The sequence below is a fragment of a genome, unplaced genomic scaffold, assembly GCF_019419815.1.
Source record: "Pyrus x bretschneideri cultivar Hongxiangsu unplaced genomic scaffold, Pyrus_bretschneideri_v1 Contig23, whole genome shotgun sequence".
Classification (NCBI taxonomy): domain Eukaryota; kingdom Viridiplantae; phylum Streptophyta; class Magnoliopsida; order Rosales; family Rosaceae; genus Pyrus; species Pyrus x bretschneideri.
Genome location: NW_025999535.1, coordinates 583,814 through 607,183, shown reverse-complemented (window position 1 = coordinate 607,183; position 23,370 = coordinate 583,814). Strand labels below are relative to the sequence as shown.

Here is a 23,370-nt window from a genome sequence, read left to right as displayed (position 1 = left end):
CGTCAAGAAATTGGCGAAGAAGGGCGACCGGGAGATCCATGTCGTCCCCAGCGATGCTACTGGGACGCCTGCTTCTGACGGCTCTCCTGTGCCGGCTACCCCGGCATCTCCACTCCCGATCCCTCCAGCCGTTCCCCTTCCTGGCGCCACGGCCGATCCAATCGTCGCACCAGCTCCAGCTTCGGAGCCGGTCGTGGCGCCTGCAATGGGCAAACCGGCTGCGCCCGTCGATGCACCCTTGACTCCCACGGTCGTTTTGGAGGTAAAATTCTACTTCCACTTGTTTCCTTAGGTTTCGGGTCGTAATGCTAAATGTTCTCTTTATGTTCAGGATGACGAGAGCGAGAGTAACGAAGTTCCGCTGGAACGCCACCGTCGACCAGTTCACTCTTCTCCCGTCCATCCTTCTCCGGTTGTCGAGGCGACCGCTAGACCACGTCCTTCCGCGGCAGATCGTGGTAAGAGGCCCATGGCCGATCCTGAGGCCACGGCCGAAACGCCGATCCATCCGCAGGACGAAGATCCTCCCATTCCTCCACAGGAAGTCTCTTCGGCCTTTGTAAGTCTCGCTTCTTTTGTATTGATTTTTTCGTGACACATGTTTTATTTGAAAAAGACCATTAAATGTCAGGTGCCCGAACATTCATTTCACCGGCAATTTTATGCGCCGAGGGGTGTTGTCTATATTTCCTGGCCGCCGTCGTGGCCATCAAATGTAGATAACCTCCATCGGCCGCGTGAATTGCGTAGCGGTCTAAGGCACTGGGCTCGGCCATTAAGTTCCCTGGGTTCGAGCAATGACCCAGAGGGCATGGCCGAAGTCTCCTCTCGGCAGGTCTAAAACAATCCCCTTTTTCCTTTATGCACTATATGACGACGTTTTACTTTTCTTCACAAAGTTCTCTTACGTGTAGCCGTCGTGGGAAGTGGAGCTCGATGCCCTTCTGCAGAGCACGACTGGTGCAGCCGGTTCTTCTGCTGCTCCGGCCGAATCGGCGGAAGCCACGCCCGCCGAAGTCTTTGTGAAGCTGCACGAAGTCTTGTCTCTGACTGCCTCCCAAGCTCTCCGGTGCAAAGGCCTCGACTCTGTTGGAGAGTGTCTCAACGACCTCGCCAGCGGTGGTCATCTGAGCCCGGAAGGTATCTCTTTCCTTACCGACCTCCTGGAGCGGACTCGGCAACACTTCTACGTCCTTGAGCGAGCCCTTCAAGCCGAGGATGACTTGAAGGCTGCCAAGGTCGCGCAAGAGGCCGGCCGAGCTGAGATGGAGGCAATCAAAGCTAAGAAGGCGACGCTGACTGAGTTTGATCGCCAGATATTTGAACTCCAACGTCAAATTTCTGACCTTCAACGACAAAGGTCAGTTGCCGCTACCGAGCTCGAGAAGGACTTCGAGGCTAGCAAGGCTCGGCTGACGACCTTCGCTGCCGGTGCACGGCACGTCCAGCAGTTGCAGTGTAACAAGAAAACCAGGCAGGCCGAGATCATTCTGGGCGAAGCGAAGTGGCTGGAGCTAAAAGCTGCCCTTGAGACTTATCTCCCCCCGTCCCCTTAGAAATCTGTCATTGTATTGTATTTTCTTCTTGTAATGATTCTTTCGATATCAATACAATGGTCGTTTTACTATTAATCCGATGGTCGTCTTGCTACAATGGTCTTATTCTTGCATTTCCCATGTAATTGGATAATACTTCTTTAAAAACTTTCCATTAATCGGCAATTTGTGAACTGAACCCGTCCGATCTTTTAAATGATATGCCCCATTGCCGAGGACTTTGTGAACGACGAAAGGCCCTTCCCAATTCGGCGACCACTTACCAAATCTGGGGTCTTTAATCCCAACGGGCAACACAGTTTGCCAGACCAACTCTCCTTCGCTGAACGTTTTTTGTCTTACACGCTGGTTGTATGCTCGCTCGGCAATCTTCTTTTGTGCCATCAATAAGTTACTCGCGTCGATTCGACTTTCTTCTAAATCTTCTAACTCTTGTCGCATCGCTTAACTATATTCAACACTGCACAAATCACTCTGCTCGATTACTCGCAACGAGCTTATACTCAACTCGACCGGTAACATGGCGTCGTGTCCATAAGTTAACGCGTACGGAGTGGTTCCAGTAGCCGACCGGGGTGAAGTTCGGTATGCCCATAACGCTTCATTTAGTTTCAAATGCCACAACCCAGGTTCCTCTTTTACCATTTTTTCAAGGATGCCGATCAACACTTTATTGCTTGCCTCGGCCTGCCCGTTTGCCTGTGGGTAGTACGGCGTAGATTGTTCGAGTCGGATGTTCAAACTTGTCGCGTACTCCCTAAACCTATCGGCCGTGAATATAGTGCCATTATCAGTTATGATCGTTTCCGGCACGCCGAATCTGGTCACAATATTTTCCTCTACGAAATTGCATACCTCCTTGGCCGTTAATTCGGCGTATGACCTGGCCTCGACCCACTTAGTGAAATAGTCAGTTGCTACCATTATCCACGCGTGTTTCGCTGCCCCCGATGATGGCGTGATTTTGCCAATCACGTCCATTGCCCACCCTCTGAACGGCCATGGTTTGGTGACCGAATGTAGCAATTCGGCCGGGGCTCTCTGTACGTGTCCATGAATTTGGCATGGTACGCATCTCCGTGCGTATTCGATGCAATCCTTTAATATACTGGGCCAAAAGTAACCGTGTCGTCGGAGCAACCACCGCATCTTTCGTCTAGACTGGTGTGCTCCGCAAATTCCTTCATGTACCTCGGCCATTGCTTGGGCAGCCTCGTCTGGGCCGAGGCACAATAGCAGTAACCTATCCTCGCCCTTGCGATATAATTCATTTTGATACGACACGTAATTCGTGGCGAGGACCTTCGTTCTCCGGTCGTGTTTCCCGTTGGGATTATCGAGGTACCGTAACATCGTTTTTCTCCAATCATCTGGTTCTACCTCGACGGCACATATTTCTACGGGGTCTTCTCGTTCTAGTAGGGATGGGAGCGACATTACCCTTGTTCGTATTACGTGTGTGCGTTGGAGGGTTTGCCGATCGATCAAGGCCGGGTACGATTGCAGGCCTGTGGCTGTGATGCGGCCGAGTTTGCCCCCCATGAGTTGTGCTCCGGAGGCGATCTGGGCGAGTTCATCGGCATCGGTGTTGTGGATTCGTGAAATATGTTCAAACGTGATCCGTTCGAAGGACTCGGCCAGGTATGTGGCGACCATGTGATATGGCGCCAAAGTACAACTCATACAACGAAAAATGCCGTTCAATTGGTTAATCACAAGTTCGGAATCACCGAGGACAAGAACACGGGAGGCCCGTAGATCGTGTAAAACGTGGAGACCGATAATGAGGGCTTCATATTCGGCCTGATTGTTTGTGCAGCTGAAATCCAACTTGAGAGAGAAGTACCATCGGCAGTGGTCGGGCGACTGAATTGCGATGCCGACACCTGCCGAGGTCGAAGTACTGGATCCATCAAAATGCATAGTCCAATGGTTATCGCGTGTGGTGACTAGACCGATGTCGACATCGCCCCCTTCAAAACCATATGGGGAAGGGTGCTGGGCCAAGAAATCGGCGAGAGCCTGCCCCTTGACCGCTTTTTGGGGAACGTACTGCAGGCTAAATTCGGATAAGGCGAGTGTCCATTTCCCGATTCGGCCTTTAACGATAGGCCGAGTGAGCATGTAACGAATTACGTCTGTCTGAGCGATGACCTGCGTAACTGATGGGAGCATGTAATGCCGAAGCTTGGACGCGGCAAAAAACAAAGCTAAGCAAAGTTTTTCGACCGGTGAGTAATTGAGCTCTGGTGCATTCAGATTTCGGCTAAGATAAAAGACAGCTTGCTCACGACCGACGTTATTGTCTTGCGCGAGGAGACAACCAATGGATTCGGCGGCTGCCGAAATGTATAATTTGAGGGGTTTGGTGCGACAAGGTGGAACCAGCACGGGTGGGGTCGAAAGGGCCACCTTGATCTGCGTGAATGCACTCTGATGTTCTTCGCGCCAAACAAATTTATCGGTATCCTTAAGTTTGAGGAGAGTAGAGAATGCCTTCATTTTACCGGCCGAATTGGCGATGAAACGGCGGAGGAAGTTGATCTGCCCGAGTAACGACTGCAACTGTTTCTTTGTTGTGGGAGGTGGGGCGCTAATGATTGCGCGGGCTTTATTGGCGTCGACTTCGATGCCGCGATGGTGCACCAAAAACCCTAGGAAATTGCCGGCCGAAACACCGAAAGCACACTTGGCTGGGTTCATCTTGAGGCTATTCTTGCGCATGCGAAGGAACGCTTGTCGTAGGTCATCCAGGTGTGTTTGGCGACGTTTCGACTTTACCACCACATCGTCAATATAAACTTCGACGATGGTCCCAATTAAGTCGTGGAAGATCGTATTCATGGCTCGTTGGTATGTGGCGCCGGCATTCTTGAGGCCGAATGGCATGACTACCCATTCGTACGTGCCTAGTGCCCCTGGGCAACGGAAAGCCGTTTTGTGGACGTCGGCTTCGGCGATGAAAATCTGGTTGTATCCCGCATGACCGTCCATAAAAGATAGTAGTTCATGATTAGCTGCGGCATCAATGAGCAAATCTGAAATTGGCATTGTATATTCGTCCTTGGGAGTCGCCAGATTCAGGTTACGGAAATCGGTGCAAATGCGGAGGGCACCGTTTTTCTTCAACACTGGGACGATATTGGCCAACCATTCGACGTACCGAGCGGTCCTAATAAATCCGGCCTTGAGAAGCCGAACCAATTCTTCCTTAATGCCGAGTTGTAACTCGGTCGAGAATCGGCGAGGGGGTTGTCGAAAAGGCTTACAACCGTCTCTGATGCGTAGCTCATGTTCGACCAAGTTTCGATCGAGGCCTGGCATTTCATGGTAACTCCACGCAAAGCAATCTTTAAATTCCTGGAGTAACTTACGGAGTTCGGCCTTCGTGGCCGGTGGGAGTAATGCGCTTATAAAAAATATGCGAGGATCATCGGCCGTGCCTACGTTAACTTCCTCTAATGGGTCCTTGATTTGAGGCCGATGGTCCTCGAGTTCGGCCGGTGCAGCCCGAACTTTCTCGAGAGACAAAACAGGGCCGTCATCTGCTTCGGCCAAAAATTCAATTAAATTAATGCCAGAATGCGGTTGCTTGGTAATGGCATACCAATGGGCCAGCAGACGTTCCATCGTTGATGAAACCGCGGCCTGACGCTGTTCTTGCTTGGTGTGCTCAATCATCGGCATTGGTGACTAAATCTGCCAAACCAAGTCTCGCCGAATCCTGTTGGACAGTCTCGGCGCCGACCTCAATCACTTTCTGCACTGAAATTCGCGTCGGCCGCCCATCCTCGTTAAGGCCTTGGAGGGTGATGTAGCCGACGTGATCGTCATAATAGCGAGCCTGAATCATGTTGGTCTCAAATGGTTGATTATCGGCTGGATGGACGGTGACCGATTTGCCGTCCCAAAAGATGAGAACTTGGTATAGTGATGAAGGAATGCAACTGGTTTGGTGTATCCAGTCTCGGCCGAGTAATGCATTATAGTCGGTCTTTGAATCAATTATGAAAAATGTCGTCATGTGTTGCCGACCGGCAATGCTAACTTCCAATGGTAGCACTCCTTTGGTCTGCGACTTGTCGCCAACGAAGCTGCTCATAGTGATCCCTGAAGGAATGAGTTCATTATCAGAACGCCGTAAAGCCTTCATGACAGATATTGGCATAATGTTGACTGTAGCTCCACAGTCGACAAACACTTTGGAAATAGGGAATCCTTCGATGTGAGCCGTGACGTACAACGGCTTCAGGTGTTGGAGATTAACCGAAGGGGAGCGAGGAAATAGCTCGGCCAAAGCTGCCTTAAGGTTGTCCGTGCTTCGGGTTTCTCGGTCGTCGTCGTTTGCGACGAAGTCGACTTGTGTTGACTCCTCGGCGACCACATCCCCATCCAAGAAATTCGACTGGGGGGCACTTGGTTGGAATTCGGCTGGTAAGACGTGAACCATACTGATCTCCATTTCTTCGAGGATCGAGGGACCCATTGGATCGTGGTCATCGTCTTCTGCGGAATTAACCATAACATCGGTCGGCGGAACATCCTCGATCAGACTTTTGAGTTCCTCGGTAAGAGCCGGTATCCGAGACGTATTAACCAAGTCGAGTGTGGGTGGGCTATTTTCCTCGACCATGTGGACTGTTGAAGACTTAGGTTGGTCCTTCGTTATACGGGCTCGTTCTTCATAGGCAATACGGGCGTTCCTCGTGTCCAGATATGCATCCAAACGTGCTATCCGTTTTTCCTCGTTGGCCGTGAGGCCGAAGAGTGATACAGCCGAAAAAACTTCGAAATGATAGCGCAAATGCTGAAGGTCATCGAGCGAAAAAGGTAATTCGGAGGTGTCGATATCTGTATAGGGATCGACTTCAAAACCAAGTACCCGAGCCTCCCGTATATGTTGGAATCTTGCTTTAATTGCTGGATCAGAAGTTTTCTGAATGATCTGCTCTGCATCAGGGCAAGTGAGAGCGAGGTCGAGGGCTTCCTGACACGCTTTGGGTAGTCCGTACAAGTCATTGGCGGAGTATTTCTTATGAAACTCTCGCATGTATTCCAAGGATTCACCGAGGAATGGGGGATGTAGGTTGCGCCGTACTTTGATAAACGGTTCGCGTGGTGGTAACGGGGAAAGTTTCCTTTCGGCCTCTTGTGTGAAGTGTTCTAGACGAGCTCTCGTTTCCCCAGGCCGGAGAAGGATTTTGATACGTTTCTCGGCATCCTCAATGGTGGTTTCAAAACCGGCAGCGGCTACTTGCTTCCCTTCGGCCAATTCGGTCATGATAGTCGGGGTTGGCCGTTCACTTATCCTTTCCGCGGCCTTCTTTGGTTGCCACTGGTTGGCAGTGCTGGCTTGCGCTTCTCGTCGTCGAGCCATGCAATCAATCCGTTGACGGCGACGTTTTTGGGACTTAGACAGCGCTGTATACAAACCAGTCGGGGAATTGTAACTGTACCAGCGTTGATCCGATGTTCTAGGTGGTTTGAAAGTTTTGCGATCGACTGACGAGCTGGGACTCTTGGTATTGTGCGAGTAGTAATCCTCATTATAGAAAGGCGCGTCGAAGTCAAGACGCCGCCTGACTGAGGCCTGGTTTTGTGGGCCGAGTCGATCGAACACTTGACGTCGCGGACCAACTTCCTTTGGTGATATGGTTGGGACCGTGGGTGGTGTTGAAAATGTCTTCTTCCCAGGTTCAACCGGTGTTTTACAATGGTCACATAAAACCTTTGATTCATGAGTTTCGTCTGAACTCAACCCCGCCATAGGCTTATCGGCGAGGGGCCTCGATTGTTCCGTGGGTGGTGCATTCGAAAATATATCAAGCTTTAGCCTTGTTCGACCATTCTGTTTACGGATATGCTGCACCGGAACGTATTCGGCCTTCCCTTTGTTTTTAGGAAGATGAGCATCCACCATACCAATTGTTGTTGAAGGGAAGGGATTGACGTCGACCGCCATCTGCTTTTCCGGAAATTTCAATTTTCCTTTCTCGATCCAACTTTGGATTGTATCCCGGAACACGACACAATTATTTGTTGCATGCTTATTAGAATTATGGTACTTGCAGTATATCTTTCCTTTCAATTCATCGGCCTTAGGGATAATATGTCCCGGCCGAAGCTTGATGATCTTTGCCGCCAATAATTGATCGAAAATTGCATCGGCCTTGGTGATGTCGAAAGTGTATACTTTTGAAGATTTACTTATGTCCTCGGCGGCTGAATGGGCTTTGGTGTCTTTGCCGTGTACTTGAGCCAGAGCCTTGCAGACGTATGGTTTATCTATTACTATCTCGGCCGCATCCACACTGACGTACTGAGGGTCCCCGCTTTCGGCCGATGCATAGCTGACCGTGGGGTTTTTATACAACGTTCCCCGGGATGGTGATTTTGAGACCTTCTCTTCTCGGAGCAGGTAATCATACTGTTCGACATGTTGAGCAAGTTCGTACATATCGCGAATATTTGCCCCCAGGAACTTCTTTTTGTACTCCACGTCTAATCCGTTGAGAGCAATCCTGACGAATTCCACTTCGGGGAGTGGTACTCGGCACCAATTCCTGGCCGACTTGAACCTTGTTAAGTACTCCATTGGAGATTCGTCAGATGCTTGAGCCATCCTGGCCAAGGATGACACTGACATCTCCATCCCTGGCCGATAGAATTGTTCATGGAACTTTTCGACCAACTCCTCCCAACTCTGCACAGAATTGGGTGGAAGATTAATGTACCAAGCGAAAGCGGAGCCTGTCAATGAAAAATTAAACAGACGTAGTTTGTAGAAGTCGCTATTAACGTCTCCACACTGCGCCGTGAACCGAGCCACATGTTCTAATGAGGACAAAGACGATTCCCCGGCGAAGAGGCTGAAATCAGGTATCTTAAATCCCCGTGGGTATTCAAACCTTTCTACGTAAGCCGGGTATGGATGAATGAATTTTGGAAACTTCGGCCCTTTCTTCAAGGCCGAATCAATCATTCTCTGGACTTCGGTCATGTTCACGGAGGCGGCTTCTTCTCCCTGGCTTGGTCCCTCGGATCTATTTCCTGGTCCTCTTTCTAAGGTGACTGGTTGCGGTCGAGCGGACGCTCTATCGGCTGGTATGGGCACGTTCGTCGAGAGCTGCCGAGGTTGGCCGACCTGGCCATCTTCGAAGGCTTTACTAACTAATATTTCAAGCATTCTGGTCTGTGTATCGTTGTTACTTCGTATTGCTTCTAGCAAATCATTCATCTTTTGACCGATCGACTGCTCGACCTGACGATACTGCTCATCAAGTCGTCTCCGAAGAAACGACCTAGTTGGTGGATCAGAGCCTTCTCCACCATCGTCGTCGCAGTCTTCCACTATCCCCTCCACAAATATGGGCGTCGTTTGATTCGGGATCGCCGCGTTGTGAGGTTGCCCACCGAGACAGATCTCATTCTCCCGGCGGGTCACACTTGTAGCCTCGGGTGGCAAAGCAATGACCGGATTTTTTGCTGGGTGCGAATCCTGCCCAAGGCCTTGCACTGGTAAGTCAGCTGTTGACTTTCCCATGTTTGTTTTCTTCTTGGTAGACCGTGTCTCTACGGTCATGAACTCCGAAGGTTTAGCACAATTGTCCCACTGGGCGTGCCAAAATGTTGACTCTAAAAATTACAGAACCTACGTGGCGCGCAGGCCGAATAACTAATGAGCTAACTACTGTCCTTCGGTTGAATGCAGGGCGTGCCAACTCGTCGGCCGAGCTCGGCCGAGGAGTAAAATTTGATGCGGTCGCGTTGAGCGCGCTGTTGACTTCTGTATCTTGCGATTGCGACCGAGGAAGGAACGCTCTCGGTCTCTGGATTCTATAGCCTGAAGACAAGGCTACTAATTCTGCGGAGTTCACAACTCGTCGAAGCCTGATTCGGCCACTGTGATTATATTCGTAAGAGTATAAGCACGCCGAATTGAGACCAAACTATACGGGCACAGGTACTCGAATGTGATGTATGTCTTGATGGTAAACGTAGTTCGGCCGTCGGAATGCCGAACCCTGAAACTTACTTGTGAGTATCCAATCATAAACTCACTCGGCCTCCAATGCGCCGAGCAAGGCAACTCGTAACACCCAACTATGCCGAAACGGCTTAGTAAGATGACCTCTACCAACAAAGGTTCGAAAACCTTCCTCGGCCGAGACTTAGATAGATAATCGATCGACCTCGACGCAGTGCTGTTTATCCAAACTGAAGGTGTGTCTCGGTCGGCTGATTCTGCGGCAGCAGTGCTGTTTATCCAAACTGAAGGTGCTCACCGGTTGCTTCCACAGTGCTGTTTATCCAAACTGAAGGTGTGTCGGCGGGAAAAGAAAAGGAAAAATCTCAAGGTGTTTGAGAGAATTTGCGCAGGGCAATTGTATGCTGAATTGAAGGGTCTACCATTGCGTAATTTCTTGTATTTATAGCACCTCGCTCCTTGAATCCCATTCTGATTTGGATTGGGAGTCCTTATCCCATTTCACCTTTAACTCGAACAACCCTAGTCCTACTGGGATTCTGAATTCTCCTCCTTTTGAAGCTTTATCCCTTGCTGGTCGAGAATCCTGGTTGCACCAGGATTTCCTCGACCTTTCCTCACTTATCTGGACTACTTTTAAGATAGGATCTGGCCGACCCTGCCAGCTGGTCCGGGTTTCATTATTTGGCCCATAGCATGTCATTACCTTGGGCCGAGCACGTCTTGCTGCTCGGCCCAATCATAATATTTTGGGCCCAAACAGGGATATATTGTGGTTTTAATCATGATATTATCTTTTAATAATATATTAACTTTTTTCTTTTTCAGTCATACGATATATTTTATTATATTAGATGTTAGATTAGATACTAATGGAGTTTGAATTACACCGTCATATAAGGACCAACTTTTTTTTACCACTATGATAAAAAGTCACTTGCAATAATATATTAAGTTATGCAAACTTAATATGATCAATATCCTAGCCGTTTGTTTGGAAATGGGTCCTCTATTTGTGGTGTACGCATGGGATAAGAGGAAGAATTGCAATTGATTTGCAATTTCTAGTCAGCACCTGCATACACGTGGAGGATTGGGAGGCTACTTCCCATGTAGTTATGGAGTGAGAATCCTTGTCTGATTCTTTTTGTAAGGATCCGAATCCTCAAATCATATTCGTTTATCATACATTATGTAGTCAGGAATTATTATAAATTCTTTTATTTACAACATATAGAATTGCCATGCGCAACGATTAGTTATCTATCCAAGTCTCGATCAACAAGGATTTCCAAGTTCTTGTTGGAAGAGGTCATCTCATCTGCCTTCTTGGCAAAGTGAGATGTTACCAGGTTACGACATCGGCACACTGAAAATTAAATTTAATATTAAACTTTGCAGAACTAGCAGTCTTGTCTTTAGTCTCCAGAACCTAAATGCTGAGACGTGTTCATTCATCGGCCGCAGTCGCAAGATTCAGAAGTCATCAACGCGCCCAACGCCACATCAACACTCATTCGCTCCCCCGCTGAGCTCGGCTAACGAGTTGGCATGCCCTGCATTCAACCGAAAGAAATAATTAGTTTATTAGCTATTCGGCCTGCGCACCAGTTAGACTAAGTGACTCCACATAAACTCTCAGACACCTCATATTTTTCGTATAATGTTTTATCACGTTGGCATGGAAATTGTGAAAAAAAACATAAATGGCGGATAGCCTCATTTTGAGGAATAAAATTTCGAAGTTGCCTTAATTAACTTGGGAATTAAGCTATATCCACGCGCCAATCAGTGATTGTTTAGCCTTAGGCCTGGTTTGATACTGAGGTGATTCTGAAAAAAGCTGGTATAAAAAAAAGTTAGGAGCTATTTTTGTGTTTGGTAAACATTCAGCTTTAGCTTTTTTTTTATAGTTTTGGGTGAAAAAAAGCCAAAAACAAAAAGCTACAAAATCCAACTTTGAAAAACCGGCTTCTTTTCACATCTGTTTTACATAAAAGTTTACCAAACATTATAATACTGTTTTTTTTTTGTTTTCAAAAGCACTTTTACAAAAAAGTTTACCAAACATTCTGCTGCTTTATTTCACAGCTGCTTATTCTCACAACACAGTAAAAACAGTCTTTTTCAAAATACAGCAATACCAAACCAGCCTTTAATTTTCTAGATGTATCCCGAATGGTTAGGAATCAAGCTATATTCACGACCCCCAAATTAAACGACGCCGTCTGTATCGAATACAGAAGAATCACGGAAGCTCGCTCGCTCGAACCGATTCCGTTGAAAGCACGAGTCCTTTAACTAATAGCCGGCCAGAAAGAAAGTGAAGAACTAGAGAGAGAGAGAGAGAGAGAGAGAGAGAGAGAAGGGTGAGCATCAATGGCGGCAGAGAAGCAAGTGATAGTGATCGGCACGGACGACAGCGAGGAGAGCCATTACGCTCTGGAATGGACTTTGGATCACTTCTTCAAGCCCTTGGGCGGCGACGCAGCTCCGTTCAAGCTCATCATCGTCCACGCCAAACCATCGGTTTCCTCCGTCGTTGGCTTCGCCGGCCCCGGTAAGAATCCTAACTGCAAACGGGAAGTGATCTCTGAAAACCTTTATGTCTTACCTGCTAATTAATCAATTGTTTGTTAGTTAATTATGATTAGCTAATTTGCGTGTTGTGCTGAATTGCAGGAGCGGCGGAGGTTCTGCCGATCGTGGAAGCTGATTTGAAGAAGATGGCTGCCCGTGTAACTGAGAAGGCCAAGGAATTTTGCGCTTCTAAATCGGTATTTGTCAAATTTTATTTATTTATTTTGGATTTTTATCACAAACCTACCTTACATTAACCCAAACTATCAAGATGGTCGCAAAAATTGAAATTAAATGGATGTTAATTTATATAATTTATAAAGGATATCGAACTTGAGCATAAGCAGGACAACTAACCTAACTCACGTCTGTAACTTTTTTCTATATGAGCGTTTATGGCATATACTCAAAAAGAGATTTGAAATTCTTACCCTATCATAGATCAAAACGGAACCTAATGATCGCACACCGATGTGATACGAACAAGTTGTGCTTCGCTGGCAGCTTTTCTGAGCATTACATGTTCTAATGGTTGCAGGTGACCGATGTGGTCGCGGAGGTTGTGGAAGGAGATGCTAGGAACGTTCTGTGTGAGGCTGTTGAAAGACACCACGCATCCATCTTGGTTGTGGGAAGTCATGGCTATGGAGCCATCAAAAGGTATTCCCTCAAACTTGTTCCAACCTTTTCGATCAAGTGGAACAACCATCGCTAATTTGCGCGATTAAGTTTGAGCCGAGCTTGAGGATACTTATCTTGTGTCGAAATTTTAATGCTTTGTTTGGTTCTGGTGCAGGGCGGTTCTGGGAAGCGTAAGCGACTACTGCACTCATCACGCTCACTGCACCGTGATGATTGTGAAGAAGCCTAAAACAAAGCACTGAGTGGCCTCTGGGGTTCAGTTAAGCCTAAACCCTTAAGTTAAGCGCAACGAACGCAGATTCGTGTTTGAAAAATTACTGCTATATAGATAATAAATTTGTCCCCTTGAGAGTTGGATCTTGAAAGGTTATATGTATATACTTTGTACTTATGGTTTGATAGTTCAAAATTCAGAGTATGGCATGTATTTTATAGGTTGAAAGTTGAAGTTTTCAAACTTTTGTATGACAAGTTGATTGGTAAAATTATGATACAAGTAATATTGAGAGTAAAGAAAGATAAAGAAAGTCGAGCGCATGACTTTAAGTGCAAAAGTAACTAGACACTTTCGGTGCAGGAGAACTTAAGAAATAAAACTTGGTGCAGGAGAACTTACCTCATCAATAATTATTGTACATCAAGTGAACTTCTTTACCCGTTTTCACTTATGGTGTAGTTTGTTGCTGTTAGATTCGGTTAAGGGCATGAGATGCTTTGAATGCAATTATGATTTTGCCAATTGAGAAAAGTACCATTCTCATCGTCTTGTGTCAAAAGTTCAAATTAGTCATCGAGAAATATACCATTCTCTTCATCTTGTTGAGAATTATAATTTTCGTTTTTGAATCATTCTATTTCGTTGAGTATTGAAGGAGTTATGAATGTTTAATGTTTATCTAGTTTTCTGCGAGTTTTTCAGTTTCCTAGCAGACTAACTTTTTACGCTATTTTCCGGCCAACTCTGGAAACCATTGGTCTTCCAAATAAGTATAATTTTGTTATACACTTTCCTATCTTCATTTTGATATATTATGAGTCGAATTTGGTTAAGAAACGATTGAGTTACGAAGCTTTGAAAATTACCCAAACTTCCTGCCAAGAGTTCACTTAATGGAGTTTTTAACTAAAGGACGAAAATAATGGACGTTGGATAATTTCAGGGACCATTTCTATTGATTTTCAATCTAATGAATCATTTTAGCTAAAAAGCTTTAATACACAAGAAGTCAACTTCAAAGAAATTTTATTTCTTAAGTTATTAATTTTTTGACACACATATTCCACGATTTGTATAATAACACATGAGTGTCCCGATCGCATTGAAAAGTCTATCCTTTTAAATAAGGGAGTTTTAATGAAAAGGGTTTGAGCTAAGTTTAATTTAATAAAAAACCACCATATACTATTATTTAACCAAAAGGGCTTTATATTTAATCATAAGGACAAAACTAATCTATATCAAACCCATAAGCATTTAACACACATGGGCTGAACTAAAAGCCCAAAACGAAATGAATTTTTTTCCACATTTGCCCCTAACAGCAATGCTATTCTGTCAGCCAATTCAGTTAGAAATAAACTTCCCTTTATTTACAAGTATGACATTATACCAGCCGGTTCTTTCTCTCTTTCTTTTTTCTTTTGGCCGTTCGTTCTCTCTTCAGGTTTTGCTTTTTTTATTTTTTCTTGTTTTCTTCTTGTCGTCCCCCTTCCTCCTGAAAGGAAGGTAAAACTCAAGTAGGTGAAGGAGAGTGGCCACCTCCTCAAACCATTTTGCACGTTAATAAAAGAAAATGGGTGCAATTGCTTCCCCAATTTCTTTTATATATATATTATTTTTATTGTTATTATTTTATTAGTTTATTACTTTTTTGTAATTAGGTGGTTTAGATTCTTTTGTTGATCAATTTCCACCCTTAATTTTGCTTACCACTTAGAACCCATTCTCCTAGAATGCAAGTGCCACTCCATTGGAAATTATCCCAATTTCATTTTCAGTTTGTGAGTCTTTGTAGATTTGCCAGTGGGGTCTCAACTCTTGACGGATAAAAAAATGGTCTTGTAGATTTGCTTGTAAAGCTCTGGTATTTTCACCGGCTCAGTTGTTTTCAACATCACCACCTTCTTCTTATTATTTGTTTACCAGCAGTATTGTTCGTGACTTTATTTTGTCCTAGCAACAACCTGAAAAACAAATCAACAAAAAAATGCATTTATATCATACTAACAATTTGATACTTTATGTCTTCAAGTAAAAAAAGGAAAATCAAATAGCTACATTATTTCCCCAAGTAAACAAAATTATCAATTATAACACTAACTATTTCTCGAATTGGATAGGGGTATCGATACTATTTCTTAAATAAATCACTAGTACTATTATTATTTCTTAAACTGAATATTGGCACTATCATTATTTCTTAAACTGAACACTCACTATTTCTTAAACTGAGTAGTGGTACTATCACTATTTCTTAAACTGAACATTCATTATTTCGTAAACTGAACACGAGTATTATTACTATTTCTTAAATTGAATACTCACTATTTTGTATACTAAACATGGGTATTATCACTATTTATTAAACTTAAGACTAATATTATCACTATTTCTTAAACTGAATACTAATTATTTCTTAAGTTGAACGCTGACTATTTTTAGAATTGAACATAGGTACTGTTACTATTTCTTAAACTAAACACTGACTATTTCTAGAACTGAAAACTGACTATTTATTAATTGAAAATTGACTATTTATTAAATTGAAAACTTGTACTATCATTATTTCTTAAACTAAATACTAACTATTTTTCGAATTGAACAAAGATACTATCGCTATTTCTTAAACTGAGTACTGATGTCATCACTAATTTTTAAACTAAACACTATTTCTAGAATTGAACATGTGTGTTGTCATTATTTCTTAAACTGAACACTGTTATTATCACTATTTCTTAAACTTAACACTAATTATTTCTTAAACTGAAGATGGGTATTATCATTATTTATGAAACTGAACAAAATTACTATTTATGAAAGTGAACACGAGAACTATTTATGAAACTGAACACTAGTACTATTTATGAAACTGAACACGATTACTATTGCTGAAATTGAACACTAACTATTTCTCAAATTGAACATTAATTATTTATAGATTTAAATACGAGTAATATCATTATTTCTTAAACTAAACAACGATTTTTTTGTTATACATGAAACAAAAACACAATTTTAAAACACCTCCAAATACACCACATAAATTTTCATTCACAAACACACGACACAACGCCCCAAATGCACACATATAATAGCCATCCATCATCAAAGGTTTATAAACTACATCACAAAACAAATCCTTGAGAACATGAGATATTACAAACTAAGAAAAAAATTAAACGAACCAAACTCTCATTTTTATTTCAGCATTCTAATGGCTTCTTTTCCAAATCAATACAACTTTGCCTTAAATCTACCTTCCATTCCAATCAATGCTTCCTCGTACTCAGAAGTAACAAAAGAATGCTCACCCATATTTGCAACGTAACGCAGTAGCTCAGTGATTACAAAAGGGCAGCTTTCCCTCAAGTTCTTAAATCCATCAATTTCTCCATTATTCCTCTATGAAATGAATCAAATATATCAACCATGACAGATATTTAATATTTTTCTCTCTAATTTCTTACCAAAAACAGCAACACAATCAAACATTCAACAGAACCCGCAGCCCGCATCTGCCCTTTGATATATTTTCTTCCACAAGAACTCTCCAACAAAAGGAATAACTAGCCAATCCCATGAAGAAATTAAACTACATTCAAAAAGAACACAAAAACAAACACCCTTCATTCCTCTGCAACAATGGTTCCCCTCTCGCTCACATAGATACCATCAAGAAACTTCCTGATAGACAAGATGGCATTTCTGGTTGATCAGGGCACAAGATCGAGAAAAATTCATTTTCATCCAAGATGGGGTTATCCTTGACCTTTTCACATTGGGTGATAGAAACATCATCATATCCACCTTACTCACCTTCTTTCAAAAAGTTACGTGTGTCGATCAACTTGGCCTCATTAGTGATGGAGGCATTCATGGAAAAATTAGCATACACAAACGCATCTTGTAGCGATACCCCTTGGTGATGTCGGTGATGAGATTTCCTATGTGGGAGAGAGCGGTGCGGATGGTGGGGATGATTTTGAGGGAGCCGAACCAGGCCTTGACCTTCAGCTTCCGCTTTCTGGTCGTATTCTTGTGAGGACCTTGATGATCTTGGCGTGGACCTTGATCTTGACACCGTCGGGGATGTCCATGGTCTCAGAGACGAGGATGATCATCATATTCGCTACTCTGGTTGTTTCTCTCTCTCTCTCTCTTGCTTTGCAGCTCCGGTTAGTGATGAAAGAAGAAGGGGAATTTAAGGTTATAGAGGCAAGGAATAGTAAGAGAGAAGAAAGGAAGAGGGGATAAACGAACAAAGACTTGCCGTTTGGGCAAAATCGGAAATTTATAGTTTGGATCATTTTAATTGGACTAGTTTAATATTAACTTTTATCCTAACTGTTAAATAAAGTTAATATATAAATTTTTATTAACATTCAAAATTTTTAAGCTTTTATCATTAGTTTCCTTTTAAATAATAGCCGGCCAGAAAGAAGAAGAACTAGAGAGAGAAACGAGAACACAAGAAAGAAGGTGAAGAACTAGAGAGAGAGAGAGAGAGAGAGAAAGAGAAAGGTGAGCATTAATGGCGTCAGGGAAGCAAGTGATGGTGATCGGGGCAGACGACAGCGAGGAGAGCCATTACGCTCTGGAATGGACTTTGGATCACTTCTTCAAGCCTTTCGGCGGCGACACAGCTCCGTTCAAGCTCATCATCGTCCACGCCAAGCCATCGGTTTCCTCCGTGGTTGGCTTCGTCGGCCCCGGTAAGAATCCCAACTGCAACGGGAAGTGATCTCTGAAAACCTTTGTGTCTTACCTGCTAATTAATCAATTGTTTGTTTAGTTAATTATGATTAGCTAATTTGCGTGTTGTGCCGAATTGCAGCAGCGGCGGAGGTTCTGCCGATCGTGGACGCTGATTTGAAGAAGATGGCTGCCCGTGTAACTGAGAAGGCCAAGGAATTTTGCGCTTCTAAATCGGTATTTGTCAAATTTTATTTATTTGGATTTTTAGCACACACCCCTTGAAATTGATCCAAACTATCAAGATGGTCCTTAAAATTGAAATTCGATCAATATAATCTCTGAAAACGGATGTTAATTTATATAATTTATAAAGGATATCGAACTTGAGCATGAGCAGCGCGAACGCAATGATATGAACAACTAACCTACTCACATTTGTAACGTCTTTCTATATGAGCGTTTCCGGCAAATACTCGAAAGGAGTTTCGAAATTCCTAGGCTATCATAGATCAAAACGGAACCTAATGATCGCACACCGATGTGATACGAAGGAGTTGCGCTTCGCTGGCAGCTTTTCTGAGCATTACATGTTCTAATGGTTGCAGGTGACCGATGTGGTCGTGGAGGTTATGGAAGGAGATGCTAGGAACGTTCTGTGTGAGGCTGTTGAAAGACACCACGCATCCATCTTGGTTGTGGGAAGTCATGGCTATGGAGCCATCAAAAGGTATTCCCCCAAACTTGTTCCAACCTTTTCGATCTGAGTGGAACAACCATCGCTAATTTGCGCGATTAAGTTTGAGACGAGCTTGAGGTTACTTGTTTTCTGTGGAAATCGTAATGCTTTGTTTGGTTCTGGTGTAGGGCGGTTCTAGGAAGCGTAAGCGACTACTGCGCTCATCACGCTCACTGCACCGTGATGATTGTGAAGAAGCCAAAAACCAAGCAGTGAGTGGCCTCTGGGTTCAGTTAAGCACAACGAACACATATGTGTTGAAAAATTACGATATTTAGATAATCAATTTGTCCCCTTGAGGTTGAATCTTGAAAGGTTATATGTATATATACTTTGTACTTATGGTTTGATCGTTCAAAATTCAGAGTATGGCATGTATTTTATAGGTTGAAAGATGAAGGTTTCAAACTTCTGTATGGCAAGTTGATCCGTGTATCAAAAGTTTGATTGGCAAAATTATGATTATTGGAAGAAATCATGGCAACACAACAATTGAGAAAAATGGAGCCAGTAGCCATCAGTTGGAAATTAAAAGATTAGGCGAGTCAAACTATACGTAAAGTTTGGTCTTCAAACTACAAACGCAGCAGTCAACTCTCTTATTTGTGCAAAACATATAGAAAGAATCAAGATTCCGAGATTTAGTCATCAACTATCGAACTAGAATACTTCTTTCCTGCTCACAGCAATTAGAAATGACTAAGGGTTGGTTTGGTATTGCTGTGTTTTAAAAAAAAACTGCTTCTGCTATGATGTGAGAATAAGCAGCTGTGAAATAAAACAGCAGAGTGTTTGGTAAACTTTTTTGTAAAAGTGATTTTGGAAAAAATAAATTAATTAAAAAAAAAACAGTATTATAGTGTTTGGTAAACTTTTATGTAAAACATATATGACTATGTGAAATAACCAAAAAATGTATAATACGAGATGTGCCATTAATTTAATTTTCTTAAGTCTTTCCCCTTTATTTTCTCCATCTGCATCGAGAAGTCTCTTCCACTACCCTATTACTGAAACAGATTTTCCAAAAACCAAAAACGTCTCTCTAGAAGTCTCCCCCACAACCCCAATTTTCTCTTTTTTTTTTTTTAAGCTCCATCTTCTACTTTTTTATTTTCTGCTCCGTTCCTGAATCTCTCTGACCTGTCATCTGATTTGCAGTATATACATGGTCTAGCTGCTCGAGGAATTCATTATACACATCAAGCAGGGCCAACGCTCCAGGATGCCGGTTTTTTTCTTCTTCCGAGACTAATCATTTTTTCTTTTTGAAACTATAGTGTGAATTTGATCATACGAAGTAGTTTCCTCTACTTAATTTTGGGTATTTGGAATAATTGAGTTTTGGTGTCCGTCTGGGCAGTCTGGGCTCTCCTAATTTGCATAAATACAAAGATCAGTCGCCTGTAAGCGGTGCAATTTGAGAAATCTGGGCAAATCTGTGATGCCAAGACCAAATCTGGTCCGCACCGAAAAAATGGTGGTATTTCTTGGCGCGATTTTGTCGGCATGGGAGTGAGAGAGGACGGACAAGAGATGGGAGGAAGGACAGAGGCATAAACAACATCCTAGGGTATGGAATCCAAGGTCAATAACGATGATTGTTGAAGCTGGGAGTGAATGGTGTTGTGGCGGGATCGACGAGGATGACCTTCCAATTGAAGTCGACGACGTTTTTTAGTTGTTATTATGTGTAATTATTTAATTGTTTAAGGACATTTTGGGTGTTTGAAAGTTTCATTAAAGGGCTCAGCGCCTCTTGCAAGATAGAACGTATATCTACACATGCCACTTTGAAAGTTAAGTTTTCCTAATTTATATTGTACTTGGAACCTCCAACATGAAACGTATATCTAACATGCAACCTGTTTGGACGTTCGAATTAAATATGAACATGAGAGACTCATTATGCTTTATGAAAACCCTTAGAAAAACCATGCAACCCTTAAGACGTGGTGTTTATCTTAAATGAAATTACAATTATTAACCACAAGAAGCCAGCGTCAATTTCAAGGAACATTCTGACCAAAATTGCATCAAATTACTTTTTCTAAAGATCCTCATGGTGATCAGGCATTAAGACAATTAGATAGTTTTAATCATAGTGATTAATAATTCAAAGTATGCATGCAATCAATCATAAGCAATTAAATAAAAATTACATATTCATGCTAAGGCTCAATGTTTTGCCCTAGCAAAATGAATTAGTTACGCATATTCATAATTAAAATCATAGAAAATATTATTATAAAGAAAAGGATTGAAAACACCTTAAAGTAGAAAATCTTCAAGAACCCTAGCAATTCTCTCTGTCTCCAAAGTTTCATAAAAGCAAGCGTACCCTAAAATTGAGAACGGCAAAGCAATATATTCTACTATGCCATCGCATAATCCCTAAAACTCAGGTCTTTTACTCCAACTAGGAAACTAAATACTAATAAAATAACTTAGAAAACAAAATCCTAATTGAACTAGGAGAATCTGTCAAGTACTTGTCCAGCCACGTTTTAGCCTCAAATATCCTCCAAATCTGGCCCATTAGCTTGTTTTGAAGATCAGGACGTTATGAACAAATCTCCAGAAGGCCATGAACCCATTCGAGGTTATCTTGAGCTTCAAAAACGCAATTCAAACCAAAAACGTCATTATTCCAGCACTGCTCATCGCTGCTTTATTTTATTGCCAGAAAATCATCGCTAGGTAGAAAAATTTCAAATTTTGACACGATCAAGCCAAGTGACTCACGAACGTCCTCCAAATAGATTTACTCCAAAATTCGTCCATTTGACTGTGTTTTGCTGCAAAGGAAGTTGAAAGCCCTATATTAAAAATACAATTCAAATTATCAAAATTCTTCCAAAATATTAACCAAAATATAATAAGAATATGATTAAATATATAATATAAAATATACTCATCAATGTGAAAAAATCTTTCCTTTTAAATAATAGCCGGCAGAAAGAAGAACTAGAGAGAGAAACGACAACACAAGAAAGAAGATGAAGAACTAGAGAGAGAGAGAGAGAGAGAAAGAAAGAAAGGTGAGCATCAATGGCGGCAGGGAAGCAAGTGATGGTGATCGGGGCGGACGACAGCGAGGAGAGCCACTACGCTCTGGAATGGACTTTGGATCACTTCTTCAAGCCTTTCGGAGGCGACACAGCTCCGTTCAAGCTCATCATCGTCCACGCCAAGCCATCGGTTTCCTCCGTGGTTGGCTTCGTCGGCACCGGTAAGAATCCTAACTGCAACGGGAAGTGATCTCTGAAAACCTTTGTGTCTTACCTGCTAATTAATTAATTGTTTGTTTAGTTAATTATGATTAGCTAATTTGCGTGTTGTGCCGAATTGCAGCAGGGGCGGGGATTCTGCCGATCGTGGACGCTGATTTGAAGAAGATGGCTGCCCGTGTAGCTGAGAAGGCCAAGGAATTTTGCGCTTCTAAATCGGTATTTGTCAAATTTTATTTATTTGGATTTTTATCACACGCCGTCCTTGAAATTGACCCAAACTATCAAGATGGTCCCTAAAATTGAAATTTTATCAATATAATCTCTGAAAACGGATGTCAATTTATATAATTTATAAAGGATATCGAACTTGAGCATGAGCAGGGTGAACGCAATGATATGAACAACTAACCTAACTCACATTTATAACGTCTTTCTATATGAGCGTTTCCGGCAAATACTCAAAAAGAGATTTGAAATTCTTACGCTATCATAGATCAAAACGGAACCCAATGATCGCACACCGATGTGATACGAAGAAGTTGCGCTTCGCTGGCAGCTTTCTGAGCATTACATGTTCTAATGGTTGCAGGTGACCGATGTGGTCGTGGAGGTTATGGAAGGAGATGCTAGGAACGTTCTGTGTGAGGCTGCTGAAAGACACCAGGCATCCATCTTGGTTGTGGGAAGCCATGGCTATGGAGCCATCAAAAGGTATTCCCTCAAACTTGTTCCAACCTTTTCGATCGAGTGGGAACAACCATCGCTAATTTGTGCGATTAAGTTTGAGCCGAGCTTGAGGTTACTTGTTTTCTGTGGAAATCTTAATGCTTTGTTTGGTTCTGGTGCAGGGCGTTTTTGGGAAGCGTAAGCGACTACTGCGCTCATCAAGCGCACTGCTCCGTGATGATTGTGAAGAAGCCCAAAACCTAGCACTGAGTGGCCTCTGGGGTTCAGTTAAGCGCGACGAACACATATTCGTGTTTGAAAAATTACGATGTATAGATAATAAATTTGTCCCTTTGAGAGTTGAATCCTGAAAGGTTATATGTATGTGTGTATATATATATTTACGTTGTGCTTATGGTTTGATCGTTCAAACTTTTGTATGACAAGTTGATCCGTGTATCGAAAGTTTGATTGGTAGAATTCTGATACAAATTATATTGAGAGATCGAGCAAATGACCTCAGGTGCAAAAGTAACTGGACACTTTTAACGAATTGAACCACGAGTACCTTGTGATTGAATTTCTATCCTTGATCTACGACGCTTTTTGTTTAAGAAAGTTTGATATTATATTATTGGAAGAACTCATGCCAATTCAACAATTAAGGAAAAAGGAGCCAATAACCATTAACCATCAGTCGGAAATTAAAAGATTAGGCGAGATAGACCACAACGTAAAATTTGACCTTCAAACTACAAAGGCAGCAATACTCTTTTATCCGTGCAAGACATACAGAAGGAATCAAGATTTCGAGATTTAGTCATCAACTACCGAACTAAAATACTTCGTTCTTACTCAAAGCGATAAGAAAGGATTAACTCCCCGATAGACTCAAATAAGAAAGCAAAATGCTTCGCAGAACTCAAAGGCTAATAAGCTTTTATCTGTACACACACGCACACACGCACTCGTACGTACATGTAGAAAAGTCGAATTTTGCAGGGGATGCTCGTAACGTACTCTGAGGCTAACGTTTTTGTTTAATTTGACGTTGT

The 23,370-nt window shown here is 42.8% G+C and overlaps 3 protein-coding genes and 1 pseudogene across 6 annotated transcripts; 3 read left to right on the top strand and 1 right to left on the bottom strand.

Annotated features, from left to right (window-relative positions):
• The first annotated feature begins 11,773 nt into the window (after window positions 1-11,773).
• On the top strand, window positions 11,774-18,824 carry LOC125478098 (universal stress protein PHOS34-like). Of its 3 annotated transcripts, XM_048585879.1 has the most exons (5): window positions 11,774-11,890; window positions 17,475-17,697; window positions 17,820-17,914; window positions 18,286-18,407; window positions 18,545-18,824. In XM_048585879.1, the coding sequence occupies exons 2-5, from the start codon at window positions 17,517-17,519 to the stop codon at window positions 18,630-18,632; spliced, it is 486 nt and encodes a 161-aa protein (XP_048441836.1). In that variant the 5' UTR covers window positions 11,774-11,890; window positions 17,475-17,516; the 3' UTR covers window positions 18,633-18,824. The 3 variants fall into 3 exon arrangements, with proteins under 3 accessions (XP_048441836.1, XP_048441837.1, XP_048441835.1); XM_048585880.1 differs by lacking the exon at window positions 11,774-11,890 and having other exon boundaries at window positions 17,408-17,697; window positions 17,823-17,914; XM_048585878.1 differs by lacking the exon at window positions 11,774-11,890 and having other exon boundaries at window positions 17,416-17,697.
• Window positions 11,877-13,265, top strand: LOC103934122 (universal stress protein PHOS34). The gene is made up of 4 exons (XM_009343823.3): window positions 11,877-12,103; window positions 12,226-12,320; window positions 12,662-12,783; window positions 12,920-13,265. Exons 1-4 carry the CDS (start codon window positions 11,923-11,925, stop codon window positions 13,005-13,007), a joined length of 486 nt encoding a protein of 161 aa, XP_009342098.1. The 5' UTR covers window positions 11,877-11,922; the 3' UTR covers window positions 13,008-13,265.
• On the bottom strand, window positions 16,345-17,292 carry LOC125478097 (annotated as a pseudogene).
• A 2,581-nt stretch (window positions 18,825-21,405) lies between the features above and the next one.
• Window positions 21,406-22,795, top strand: LOC125478099 (universal stress protein PHOS34-like). 2 transcript variants are annotated; one of them, XM_048585882.1, is made up of 4 exons: window positions 21,406-21,648; window positions 21,774-21,865; window positions 22,239-22,360; window positions 22,498-22,795. In XM_048585882.1, the coding sequence occupies exons 1-4, from the start codon at window positions 21,468-21,470 to the stop codon at window positions 22,577-22,579; spliced, it is 477 nt and encodes a 158-aa protein (XP_048441839.1). In that variant the 5' UTR covers window positions 21,406-21,467; the 3' UTR covers window positions 22,580-22,795. The 2 variants fall into 2 exon arrangements, with proteins under 2 accessions (XP_048441839.1, XP_048441838.1); XM_048585881.1 differs by having other exon boundaries at window positions 21,409-21,648; window positions 21,771-21,865.
• Window positions 22,796-23,370: the final 575 nt, after the last annotated feature.